The sequence below is a fragment of the Astyanax mexicanus genome, unplaced genomic scaffold, assembly GCF_023375975.1.
Source record: "Astyanax mexicanus isolate ESR-SI-001 unplaced genomic scaffold, AstMex3_surface scaffold_39, whole genome shotgun sequence".
Taxonomy (NCBI): domain Eukaryota; kingdom Metazoa; phylum Chordata; class Actinopteri; order Characiformes; family Acestrorhamphidae; genus Astyanax; species Astyanax mexicanus.
In genome coordinates, this window is record NW_026040049.1 from 525,001 (window position 1) to 538,945 (window position 13,945).

At 46.4% G+C, this 13,945-nt stretch overlaps 1 protein-coding gene across 1 annotated transcript in view; it reads right to left on the reverse strand.

The window, feature by feature from the left end:
- akap9 (A kinase (PRKA) anchor protein 9) overlaps positions 1 to 13,945 on the reverse strand; it is a 142,231-nt gene that overhangs the window by 85,257 nt on the left and 43,029 nt on the right. The window contains exons 3-10 of the mRNA XM_049473550.1: positions 12,265 to 12,309; positions 11,869 to 11,907; positions 10,556 to 10,732; positions 10,307 to 10,462; positions 9,859 to 10,179; positions 8,923 to 9,036; positions 6,541 to 8,681; positions 4,186 to 4,402 (exon numbers count right to left, since the gene is read on the reverse strand). Coding sequence (XP_049329507.1) covers positions 4,186 to 4,402; positions 6,541 to 8,681; positions 8,923 to 9,036; positions 9,859 to 10,179; positions 10,307 to 10,462; positions 10,556 to 10,732; positions 11,869 to 11,907; positions 12,265 to 12,309 — 3,210 coding nt within the window. The remainder of the gene's footprint in view (positions 1 to 4,185; positions 4,403 to 6,540; positions 8,682 to 8,922; positions 9,037 to 9,858; positions 10,180 to 10,306; positions 10,463 to 10,555; positions 10,733 to 11,868; positions 11,908 to 12,264; positions 12,310 to 13,945) is intronic.

Consider the following 13,945-nt stretch of genomic DNA (forward strand, 5'->3'; position numbering starts at 1 on the left):
TCAGAGAACAGCGTAAGAACAGTCAGAGAACAGCGTAAGAACAGTCAGAGAACAGCCTAAAAACAGTCAGAGAACAGCGTAAGAACAGTCAGAGAACAGCGTAAGAACAGTCAGAGAACAGCCTAAAAACAGTCAGAGAACAGCGTAAGAACAGTCAGAGAACAGCCTAAAAACAGTCAGAGAACAGAGTTAGAACAGTCAGAGAACAGTCAGAGAACAGCCTAAAAACAGTCAGAGAACAGAGTTAGAACAGTCAGAGAACAGTCAGAGAACAGTCAGAGAACAGCCTAAAAACAGTCAGAGAACAGAGTTAGAACAGTCAGAGAACAGTCAGAGAACAGCCTAAAAACAGTCAGAGAACAGAGTTAGAACAGTCAGAGAACAGCCTAAAAACAGTCAGAGAACAGTCAGAGAACAGCGTAAGAACAGTCAGAGAACAGCCTAAAAACAGTCCGAGAACAGCGTAAGAACAGTCAGAGAACAGCGTAAGAACAGTCAGAGAACAGCCTAAAAACAGTCAGAGATCAGCGTAAGAACAGTCAGAGAACAGTCAGAGAACAGCGTAAGAACAGTCAGAGAACAGTCAGAGAACAGCGTAAGAACAGTCAGAGAACAGCCTAAAAACAGTCAGAGAACAGCCTAAAAACAGTCAGAGAACAGCGTAAGAACAGTCAGAGAACAGCCTAAAAACAGTCAGAGAACAGAGTTAGAACAGTCAGAGAACAGTCAGAGAACAGCCTAAAAACAGTCAGAGAACAGAGTTAGAACAGTCAGAGAACAGTCAGAGAACAGCCTAAAAACAGTCAGAGAACAGAGTTAGAACAGTCAGAGAACAGTCAGAGAACAGCCTAAAAACAGTCAGAGAACAGAGTTAGAACAGTCAGAGAACAGCCTAAAAACAGTCAGAGAACAGTCAGAGAACAGCGTAAGAACAGTCAGAGAACAGCCTAAAAACAGTCCGAGAACAGCGTAAGAACAGTCAGAGAACAGCGTAAGAACAGTCAGAGAACAGCCTAAAAACAGTCAGAGATCAGCGTAAGAACAGTCAGAGAACAGTCAGAGAACAGCGTAAGAACAGTCAGAGAACAGTCAGAGAACAGAGTAAGAACAGTCAGAGAACAGCCTAAAAACAGTCAGAGAACAGCCTAAAAACAGTCAGAGAACAGCGTAAGAACAGTCAGAGAACAGTCAGAGAACAGCCTAAAAACAGTCAGAGAACAGTCAGAGAACAGCCTAAAAACAGTCAGAGAACAGCGTAAGAACAGTCAGAGAACAGTCAGAGAACAGCCTAAAAACAGTCAGAGAACAGTCAGAGAACAGCCTAAAAACAGTCAGAGAACAGTCAGAGAACAGCCTAAAAACAGTCAGAGAACAGAGTTAGAACAGTCAGAGAACAGTCAGAGAACAGCCTAAAAACAGTCAGAGAACAGAGTTAGAACAGTCAGAGAACAGTCAGAGAACAGCCTAAAAACAGTCAGAGAACAGAGTTAGAACAGTCAGAGAACAGCCTAAAAACAGTCAGAGAACAGTCAGAGAACAGCGTAAGAACAGTCAGAGAACAGCCTAAAAACAGTCCGAGAACAGCGTAAGAACAGTCAGAGAACAGCGTAAGAACAGTCAGAGAACAGCCTAAAAACAGTCAGAGATCAGCGTAAGAACAGTCAGAGAACAGTCAGAGAACAGCGTAAGAACAGTCAGAGAACAGTCAGAGAACAGAGTAAGAACAGTCAGAGAACAGCCTAAAAACAGTCAGAGAACAGCCTAAAAACAGTCAGAGAACAGCGTAAGAACAGTCAGAGAACAGTCAGAGAACAGCCTAAAAACAGTCAGAGAACAGTCAGAGAACAGCCTAAAAACAGTCAGAGAACAGTCAGAGAACAGTCAGAGAACAGTCAGAGAACAGCGTAAGAACAGTCAGAGAACAGTCAGAGAACAGCCTAAAAACAGTCAGAGAACAGCGTAAGAACTAGGGGTGGGAATCTTTTACTATCTCACGATTCGATTCGATTCCGATTTTGGGGGCCACGATTCGATTCAAAATCGATTTTTGATTCAAAACGATTTGATTTATAAAAAATTTATTGAAAACTTATTGAAAAAAAGCCTCCAAAATATACACTGGTCCTGGAGCAGGTAATGTGTTACAAAAACAATAAAATGTGCAGGAATGTGGGTCCTCAGTGACAGAGGAATCACTGGGATATCACAATGACGTTAATGAACAATAAATAAATAATAAATAACACTGCTTTATTACCAGGCTACTAGCGGTGGTGTGTAGGTGACGCTGCTGGGCTGATGTGATGATAGCAGTGGAGCGCTAAAGTTCAGGAGCAGCTGCTGATTAACTAGTTAATTTAAGGTCGTTGTATTTCTTCAGAAAGGGGGCAGGAGGTGGAGAAATTAATTCATATTGTCCATTCCTTAATTCCTCTGTGATGGGGAGCTGAAATTAGCTCTGATTAGCTTATTGTATTTTTCCGTTCCGCCTTAAATGCTGCAGCCCGCTGCCACCTGTAGCGTTATTTAAGGTGGAACTGGAAAGTTAGCTAGTTAGCTAGCTAACAGAAACTGAAACTAACTACTAGCGATCTTTTTTATGCTTGTTATGAAGCATTCTGCCATAAAACATTGAAACTACACGTTAATCTAAGGTAATATAGTGCTTGTTCTGCCATCTTACCGGTGATTCTCATACACCTACGCTCTGTGTGGGTCTGACGGTAAGTTCAAACTGCAGCGGCCACTTGTCGCTTTGGGCAGTGGGAGGCGGAGCGAAAAACGCTTCGTGCCGCTGCAGTGTGAACTTACCGTGAGGGGTAGGGCCAAGGGAAGAAATGGGATTGGACCTTAGAATCGATTTTGGGACATTTTAAATCGATTCTGAATCGTAGTAAATGAGAATCAAGATTCTTATGTGAATCGATTTTTTGGCACACCTCTAGTAAGAACAGTCAGAGAACAGCGTAAGAACAGTCAGAGAACAGCCTAAAAACAGTCTGAGAACAGTCAGAGAACAGTCAGAGAACAGTCAGAGAACAGTCAGAGAATAGTCAGAGAACAGCCTAAAAACAGTCTGAGAACAGCGTAAGAACAGTCAGAGAACAGTCAGTCCTAAATTTTTCCTAAAAGTGCTGAGGAACTGTGAGAGAACAGCTCTAAATACATCTGAGAAAAGAATGTCTCTCTCTCTCTGTCTCTCTCTCTCTGTCTCTCTTTGTCTCTCTCTCTCTGTCTCTCTCTCTCTCTCTCTCTCGTTTACCTGAAGGTCTCTCCACCTCTCTCTGTCTCACTGTGAGCTCTGCTCTCTCTGAACACGACATCTCTATTCTTCTTCATCACCCATCATCTTCCTCCCAACACACACACACACACGCACACACACACACACACACACACACACACACACACACACACACACACACAAACACACACACACACATACATACACACACACACACACACACACACACACACACACCACATTTCTCCCCTCTAACCTCATTCACAGCTCTCCATAAAGAGAAAGAGCTCCATAAAGAATAAAAGAGGAGAGAGAGAGAAGTGTGGAGGTGCAGAGAGAAAGAGAGAGAGGGGGGGTTAAAAGAGAGATGTACATTAAGAGGAGAGAGTGGTAGAGAGAGAGATAAAGAAGAGACACAAAAAAGAGAGAGAGAGAGAGAGAGAGAGAGAGAGAGAGAGAGAGAGAGAGAGAATATAAAAAAGGATATAACAGAGAGAGATGGAGGGAGATTACAAAGAGAGAAAGAGAGAGAGATAAAGGATATAGAACAGCGAGAGGGAGAGAGGGATGTAACAGAAAGACAGCAGTAGAGAGAGAGAGAGAGAGAGAGATGAGCTGCATTGCAGACGTGTTTCATGATGGAACTGTTGCGCAGGGAAACTCCACTCATCACACACACACACACACACACACACACACACACACACACACACACACACACACAGACACACACACACACACACACACAAAACCTCTGTATCGCTTTGTGAGTGTATAAGTGTGTGTGTGTGTGTGAAAGCTTATGTAAGCATTCTTATCTGCTCCTCCTGCCTCTGCTGCTGAGTGAGTGTGTGCGCGAGAGTGCATGAGTGCGCGAGAGTGTGCGTGCGTGTGTGTATATCTGAGTGTGTGAGTGTGTGTGTGGTGAGAGCAGCTCTTACCTGCGCCGCTGCGCGAGTGCGTGCGCGAGAGTCCGGCGCGGTCGGCTGGGTTCTCGGTGCTGTCGCTCCTCTCTCTCTCTCCGGGCGAACGAGGGGTGGAGCGAGGAGACCCTCCACAGGTACCGCCTCCACCTCCTCTCGCGCCTCATCCTCCTCCTCCTCCTCCAGCGACTGCTCGTCCTGCTGCAGGCCGGCCAGCCGCTCTCGCGCCCCGCTCCTGCAGCACACACAGCACCCCGCTAACCAATCACAGCGCAACCTCGTTACCACGGAAACCAGGGCTCAGACGCAGAACCTCCCTAAACACACGAGAACCCCGGAGAACCCGGCCTCAAAGGAGGAACCGAGACTGAAGAAAGGAGACTAGAACAAAGAGCACGAGGAGCGGAGAGGGTGTAGTTCTAATGTTTTATCGCATAAAAAAAAGATCGCTCACAGTTTCTAATCTCAGTAGATTACTAAGTTTCCTGTTCCACCTTAAATGGTGCAACAGAAGGCAGGGGCTGTAGAATTTAAGGCGGAATGGAAAAAATAAATAAAATAAAAGCTAATCAAAGCTAATTTCAGCTCCCAATCACAGAGTTAAGAATTAAGAGGAATGGACAATAATAATTAATTTCTGCACAAGCTCTTCCCTTTCAGAAGACATGAAATAATATAAACCCTAAAGTTAACTACAGTTAATCAGCAGCATCGGCTCGGTTACTGAACTTTCGCTTTAGAGCTCCTGATGATGTATCGCTGGTGATGTATGAATGGTTTCCCATTTCCTAAGGAGGATTTCACCCCTTCCTCTTCTAACTCTCTTTTAAGAGGAAGGTTTACACTTGAAAAGAAGGGGTATAGGGGTAAGTGGTAGAGCCAAATGGTGAAATGGGATTCAGCCCAAGCCTTAAAACAGGAGTTACCCAAGAAACCGAAAAAAAAAGCAAGACTTAAGAAAAGATCTCGCCCAGGAGCACAAGGACTGAGGGACCATTTTACCAAAGAATGAACCGAAACCTTCCTAACAAGAACCCACAAGAAGAACAAATCAGAAGAACCAAGACTCACACTGGGAACCAACTTTAAAACAAGATCCCACCCAAAAGCATAACCAAGACCAAGACTCGAAATTTGAACTTCTCAAACTGGTTCCATTCAGGCCTTGGTGATTTTTACCAAACCAGATGAACCTACTATTCTTCTACGATTCCAGCTGGGAACAAACCTTTCAGGTTCCAAACCCAATTTATTCTGATAGAAAAGCACTAAGTAAGGAATTGAGACTCAAAATAAGAAATAAAACATCCTAAAATCAACCAAGACTCAACAGGAAAACAAACATAAGAGCATAAGGAACAAATCACAGAAACCAAGAGTCAAAAAAAGAACCTAAAATAAGTATGAATCACTGAGAAGAACTAAAACTGGAAAGGAGAACTGTCCTTACAGTATGAGGAAGAGCCTACAAAACCTGATTCAGAGTACTACAATGAACAACACAGAGAGAAACCAAAACGAAACAACACCAAGAACCTGCATAAGAGCATAAAGTACTTTGGAACCAAAACAAGAGCATGCAGTAGAACTACTGATAGGATTTAAGACTTTATGGCTACAGTCACATTAGCTGGAGTGGAGCGTAAACAGCTGCTCTGAAGTTCATGCTCAGCTCCAGGAGCTGAAAAAAAGGACAGGCGGTTTGCTTTTGCTGTTTTTTATCAGCTATAGCTGAGTGTGGGTACAAGAGAGAAGCACGTAGCGCTAATGCCTAAACGCTAAAAGATGCATGAATTCAGATTTGATCCTTCATATTCACGTCGCATGTCTGTGGATCGGATAGGTGTGCGATTTAGGACAACATATGAAAGTGACTCAAATCTGATTTGAAAAAATCTGATTTGGCACATTCACATAGCCATGAAAAAATCAGATCTGAGCCATATTGGGCAAAAAATCTGATTTAAGTCACTTTAGCCTGATAATGTTAATGTAGTCTAAAAGGAGAATAAGAGACTCAATTAAGCACCTCCTTATAACCATTATGTAGAACCACTGAGAGAACCAATAAATAAAAGAAACATCTACAGAGAATGAGGGAAAAAACTTTAAGGGAACCAAAAGGTAAATTTTTTTTTCTTGTTTTATTTTCTACTTTAAGCATGATCTCATAAAGTGGCCCTGGAACTGTAACAGGTGCTGTATACTTTCATTCTAACCTTCTGTTCTTTCAGAACCGATGACTCGATTTCAACCTTCAGATCTCAGTCATCATTATATAAATGTTACCCATCAAACCTGATCTGCTAAGCTAAGTCTAGCTTGTCTCTTCTAAAGACCAGCAAAGCATCATGGAAGATGTTTTCAGCCTACCTTAAGGAGGTGTGGAGTGGCTGCAGTTCCTCCTCCAGCGCTGTGATCTGAAGATGATGGTCCTGAACGGAGCAAACTCCTTCACTTTTCAAGTGTTTTTGTTGCAGGGCTTCCAGTTCCTTCTCCAGAGCTTCGTTCTTCAGCGTGAGCTCCTTGACCTCCTCTCTCAAGACACAAAGCTCCTCCTCCTTTTCCTCAGCCTGATCCACAACTCCTGTCTTCTCTGATCCCAGCTCCTTGTCCTCCAGTAGCTTCATAAGCTCTGCTTTCTCCACCTCCACCCTCTGCAGCTTGGCCTCACTCTCCTCCATGTTTTCCACCAGCTTGGCCTTTTCCATTTCTAGTCTCTGGAGCTCTGCACGATTCAGGTTCAGAACCTCTGCCTTCTCCAACTCCACCTTCTTCAAATCCACCTCCATCCTTTGCAGTTCAATCTCCTTCTGTTGCAACGTTTCTTCCAGGTCCACCTTCTCCAGCTCCACCTTCTGCAGCTTCTCCATTAGCTCTGTAGTGTCTTTCTCCACCAATGTACCTTCATCTACTTCTCCTTCCTTTCCTTCCTCTTCTAACTGTTCTCGGTCACCTCCTTGATCTTCGCTCTGCTGCTTTTCCTGAAGTCTGGCGTCGTACTGTCGCATCTGCTCCTGAAGCTTCTCCTCCAGCTCCTCCCTCAGTTCCTGGTAGTTCACCTCAAAGTTCTTCTCTGCGAATGAGAAGGTGGACTTCTGCCTCTCGATTTCGGCCCTCAGATCTTCTGCTAGCTTGCTGGCTTTTTGATTGTCAGTTGCAAAACTTTCGATTTTCTTCAGCAGTCCTTCACGGTCTTCTTTTAGGGACTTCAGCTCTTCTTCCATTGCTGCATTTGCTTCCTTCAGAACCTTGTTTTCTGATTCCAGATTGTCTACCCTGGTTTTATCCCAGCTCTCCTCCTCTTTAGATTTGCTTCTTTCACTCTCTCTCGTCTTCAGTTCTTGAATTTCCACCTGCAGCTCCTTCAGCTGCAAGACCAGCTCCTCCACCCTTGAGCTTTCCAGCGCTCGACTGAGGTCGTCCTTCAGCAGCACAATCTCCTGCAGAAGAGAGGACCTTTCTGCGTCCAGAATGGACCTCTCGGCCTCGTATCCGTTCCGAACCTGCCTGAGCTCATCCCGCAAGTTCTCCATGTTCATCTGGCTCTCGTGTTGAAGATCATCACGCAGTCTAGAAAGTTCCTCCTCATGGCTAAAGAGGAGGTGCGTTCGTAGACGCTCCAGTTCCGACTCTTGCGACTCGGCCATCCGGTCAAGAACGGCGTCTTTCTCCCGTTTCAGCATCTCCAGCTTGATCTGGTAGTTGGTGATCTCGGACTCATGCTTGGCCTCCATTTCTTTTGAAGCTTCCCGCGCAGCCGCAAGCTTCGTCTGCAGGTCACTAATTGTTGCTTGAAGCTCCTGTTGGATCTCCGTCTGGCTTTTATCCATTGCCCTACGTTGCTTCGTCAAGCGCAAGTCTTCAGCAAGTTCCTGCACTTGGTTCTGCAGCGACAATTTATCCTTGGACACTTGCGCAAGGTCTTGCACTGCTTTCTCCCGCAGAACCTGGTTCTCCTGCAGCTTTTGCTGGAGCTCCACCACTCTGGCATTCAGCGCGTTGACCTCTCCGGTGCTCTGGGTCAACCTTGCTCTTAGATTCTCTGAGATCTTCTCCATCTCTGAGGAATGTTGATCCCGAACTTGCGCCATCTCTTCCGTGTGCCTGAGCAAAAGTTCCTGCTTCATCTGTACGATCTGCTGGCCATACATCTCGTCCAGCTCCGCCCTCAGGAGGTCTGCCTTGCGGGCAGCATCTCCTTGCTCGGCCCCCTGGTGGTGGCAGCGCTTCTGCAGGTCTTCCACAGTGCCCATGAGCTGCTGAATCTCACCGGATGACAGGCGCTCCTTCTGCCTGGACGTCTGGAGCTCCACCTCGCAGGCCTCCAGCTCGCGGATCTTTGCGGCCAGCTGTTCGCCTACCTCGGTTAGATGACTTTCGGAAGCTCGGAGGTTGTCCTGAAGCTCAGATAACAGCTGCTGCTGCTGGGATGTCAGCTTCTCCTGCTCTGCTATCCGGAGGTCCTTCTCCTGCAGCCTCTGAGCAAGCGATTCTTCAGCCTCCCTCCTGACCTGAGGGCACACAGAAACAGTTGGTGCTATTTTGAGCTGCTTGATAACAAAACCTACGGTTAGATCATCTGCGAAGCTTCTGGCATCACATCAGAAATGAAGGGGGAGGGGAGAGAGAAGACGAGGGAACAGTGAAGCGATAATAAAATCATTTCCTCTGATTACGAATAGTTATCTTAATTTGGTCATATATTCTATTTCTGCTGATCTTCTCCAGTTAACGTTTCTGATTGATACTGACCTCTGCTAGATGTTGCTCAGACTGTCGGAGCTGAGCGTGGAGCTGAGCCAGAAGCTTCTCCTGCTCTTCTATCTGCAGGTTCAGACTGATCGATTCCTCCGATTCCCTTGTGACCTGAGGAGAAACCGGCTAGTGTTACATTTCTGCCGCTCGATAACAGACTGAATCATTTTACAGGGGATAAGTAGCTGTTTGGGTTGTCGAGGGTCGGTTTACCTCGCTCTGCCTCACTGCACATCACTCTACCTCAGTCTATTTTATTCTGCCTCACTGCACCTCACTCTGCCTCAGTCTGTTTTACCCTACCTCACTCTGCCTCACTGCACCTCACTCGGCATCAGTCTGTTTTATTCTACCTCATTCTGCCTCAGTCTGTTTTATTCTACCTCACTCTGCCTCAGTCTGTTTTACTCTAACTCACTGCGCCTCACTCTGCCTCAGTCTGTTTTATTCTACCTCACGCTGCCTCAGTCTGTTTTATTCTACCTCACTCTGCCTCACTGCACCTCACTCTGCCTCAGTCTGTTTTATTCTACCTCACTCTACCTCACTGCACCTCACTCTGCCTCAGTCTGTTTTACTCTACCTCACTGCGCCTCATTCTACCTCACCCTGCTGAGTGAATACCCTCACAACAGTTTATCGTACAGCTCTAATCTGTACCGTGATGGTTTGGCCCATTATGTAAACTACTTTTTGTTTTAGACACCTGTGACTTATGAACCTACCAGCTAACCTGCAGGATGATAATCAGACTACAAATTTAACAACGGTCCACATGCAGCTACGCCTAGATCAATATATATATATTTACTTCAGACGTTATAGACATTATATCAGACCAAATATAACAATCTTAACTCCTTTTCTTCCAGTAACCAGACGTGCCAACAGTTCTGCACAGAGGGGACGTTCAAGTGACCACTGTTCACTCACCTTCGTCTGTAACAGCTTCTCCTGAAGACTTTTGACCTCTGTGTCCCTCTCGTCTACCTGCATCTGGAGACTACTGACCTCGGCGTCCCTCTCGTCCAACTGCATCTGGAGACCTTTGACCTCTGCGTCCCTCTCGTCCAACTGCATCTGGAGACCTTTGACCTCTCCGTCCCTCTCGTCCAACTGCATCAGGTGAGCTCTGATCTGGACGTCCCTCTGCTCCAGCTGTTGCTGGTAGAGTAGGACCTGTTGTCTGGACTGCAGGAGGTCGGCCGCAGTGCTGCTGATACTGGAGCTCCTCAGTGATTCACCAGCCTGCAGCTACAGGTACCACATAAACCATCACAGGACGTCAGGTGACCTCACACTCAATTTATCAGTTCTTGCAGAAAGATTAAACACCACTATTTAGCATTAGAGCTACGAGGAGAACATAGCTAACAAGTACCTGCTGGAACTGGAGCTGTAATTTCTGGCTCTGCTCCGTCAGCTGGAGGAACTCCCTCATCACCTCATCCTTCTCCATACGGGCCTGCTGCAGGTTCGCCGTCAGCTGAGTGATGATTCCATCTCTCTGTTTCAGTGCAGCTTCAAAGTCCTGCAGCTACACAAAAACACACACTGTTACTTAAACAACACACCTGAAGACAGAGGCTGTGGTTTACACAGAGGAAAGCGTCTGAATAAGAGCCGGTACCTGCTGCACCCCCTCGGCTCCGAACGCAGCCCTGATCTCCTCCAGCTCCCGGCTCAGCTCCTCCACCGCCAGGCTCTTCGCCGCCAGCTCGTCCTCCACGGCCCGCATTCGTGCGGGGGACTCGGCCTGCTGAAGCTCCTCCTCCAGAGGGGACACCGGAGGCTGCAATTCTTCATCCTGAGACCCAAAGAGACCAGATCAGACAAGGTCCTGCCTCAGACTTCTTACGCATCATATCTTATACCATCTCCTCTCCTGCACAGCCTTCTGTCCCCCTGTCCATCTATATACACATCTCTTTTTTCTTCACCACTGACAATTATTCTGTCCTGCTGTCCTCTGTCATAATCAGAGTTATGATTTTGACGTAGTAAAGAACATAAATCCTCTCTTCTCTTAACCATCTCCTGAATATTATTATTATTATTATTATTTTAGTTTTATCATGCTGAAAAGTTTAGTGTCCATAGAACAGGAAGTGGAAGGAGGGGTAAGTGTGAGTTTGAGATGTAAATGTAATGCAGAAAGTAAATAAGGTCAATGTGTTTATAGGGTTTAACGCCTGCTGAGTTCAAATTCCACTTAATGCTTTCTGCTGCCATTTACGCACAATAAACCTCCCCAGTTAGCCGGTTCCCCTGTCCTTCTGCTGGTCCCCCACTCCCTCCGCTGTCCACTCATCCCCCTTTCACCTTTTTTTGGTGGTCCTTTCGCTGGTTGCTTTGCTGCTCCTCCAATCTGTTCGCTAGTCTCCCAATCCCACCACTAGTCCCCCAATTGCCCATCCCTTCGCTGATCCCTACGTTAGTCCCCAAAACGCGCATCCCTTCGCTTGTACCTCCCCTTATCCCCCAATCCCTCCCCTTGTCCCCCAATCCCTCCACTGGTCCTCCAATCTGTCCATTGGTCCCCCAATCCCACCACTAGTCCCCCAATCCCCCCACTAGTTCCTCAATCCCTCCACTGGTCCCCCAATCCCTCCACTGGTCCCCCAATCCCTCCACTGGTCCCCCAATCCCTCCACTGGTCCCCCAATCCCTCCACTGGTCCCCCAATCTGTTTACTAGATCCCCAATCCTTTCGCTAATCCCCCAATTCCTCCACTGGTCCCCAAATCCCTCCACTGGTCCCCAGTCAGTTACTGTGGGAGCAGAGTGCAGTTAAAGCCCGCTGAAGCGCAGCGCTCCAACACTCGTAAGCAGCCAGACTGGGCCGGTTAGTGGGTTAGAGCAGAGCGAGGACAGAGACAGAGCGCTGGGTTAGACAGAGCGACCTGTATTATTAGATTATCAGACAAGTTACTGTAGCCTCACCTCCAGTGACCTCTCAGACCTCTCGACACACCCGTTCACCTGTCGATTTACAAGCAGTGATCTAAAACTCTCATCATCTTCACATCAACAATCACAACAAACCAGATCTGATTACATCACTCATCATCAGACCCAGTTACCATCAGCACAAACACCAGCCAATCACACTGCTTACATCACAAACATCCAATACCTGATTAAAGGTGCAATACAGAGGGGGTGTAAAGGAGTGTGTAGTGTGATAGTATGATGGTGTGTAGTGTGAATGTGTGTATAAGTGTGAGGGAGTCTTTTAAAGAGTGAGTTTGTAAATAGTGAGTGCAAAGTGTGTAAATGGGGTTGTAAAGGGAGTGTAGCGTGATGGAGTTTAAAGGGTGAGAGTGAGAGTGTAGGTACCTCAGAGGAGTAATCTTCTGCAGTGGTGGAAACTTCACTCTCGGGCTGAAAAACACAAAAACACACGTAATTACACTGTTACACACACTGATCACGCCACACCATCAAAATAAGTATATGGGGCGCCAGACTGCACCTCTAATACTAACCTCCAACCCTACTACAACCCCTACTACAATCTATCTATCTATCTATCTATCTATCTATCTATCTATCTATCTATCTATCTATCTATCTATCTATCTATCTATCTATCTATCTATCTATCTATCTATCTATCTATCTATCTATCTATCTATCTATCTATCTCTACTACTACCACCTCCTCCTCCACCACACCACTACTACCTCTGGCAGTGTTGGTGTTACTGGTGGCAGTGAAGTTACTGGTGGTGGTGAAGTTACTGGTTCTGATGTCGTTACTAGCGGAAGTGAAGTTATTGGCGGCAGTGGGGTTACAGGTAGTGGAGTAAATGCCAGTGGTGGATTTATGGTCGGTGGTGGCATTAATCGTGGTGGTGGTGGTGGCATTACAGGCAGCGGAGGTGGTGTTACTGATAGCAATGGCATTACAAGCAGTGGTGGCCTTACTGGTGCCGTTTGCGCTATGGGTTGTGGCGTTACAGGCAGCAGTGATGTTACAGGTAAAGGCGTAACAACCAGTTGTGAAGTTACTGGTGACAGTGGAGTTACAGGCAGTGGTTGGAGAACTTAGAAGCTGTGGTGGTGTTACGGCTGATGGTGGCGTTTCGGTCAGTGGTGGCGTTACAGGCGGTGGAATTACTGATGGCAGTGGTGTTACTGGCGAAAGTGAAGTTACTGGAGGTGATAGATTCACTGGCGGGGGTGAAGTTATTGGCAGCGGTGGACTTACTGGCGATGGTAGGGATTTCTGGTAGTAGAGTAAATGCCGGTGGTGGGGTTACTGGCGGTAGTGGGTTTTCTGGCTGTTATGGCGTTACTAGAGGACATAAAGTTATTGGATGTGATGACGTTATTGGTGGCGGTGGAGTTACTGGCGGCGGTGGTGTTACGGGTCGTGGTGGTGATGTTACGGGTGGGGGGGGCATTGCGGCTGACGGTGGCGTTACGTGGGACGGTGGTACTGGGACAAGCTGGTCTGCTGGTACATTAGCGGGTGAAGCGATCAGTCACTCTGGTAATGGAGTTTTGCCATCATGCAGTGCGTCACTAAACACATTAATTAGCGTGCGCTGGGACGGGTAATGGATTAATGCAGCAGTAAATGGATTAATAATCAGTGATGTTGGAACATTAACACAGCGGAACATCAGTTCTACAGAGTTTCAGACTTTAATATTATTAATCTATTACATTAATATTCATTATTAATGAGCTAAATCAGGTCTGTTTACGTGTCTTCAGGCTAAACATTATTTTCACAGGCTTGTTTAAAACAGTGTGCGTGTGTGTATAGTGTGTGTGTGTGTGTAAAACTCTCTGAACTGTTGTTGCCACAGCAACAGCTTGACGATGAAGCATGATTCTGCACTACTCAGAATTTAATTGTACAGCTGGAAAAAAGAGTTGTCCTTTTCTGAAGAGCTGAAAGGGCAGTGAGGAGCGGCGGGAGAGGAAGAGGAGGAGGAGGAGGAGGAGGAGGAGGAGCCGGCAGGAAAAACTGTTAAATCTCACCAAGAAACTATTCAATAAAATACTA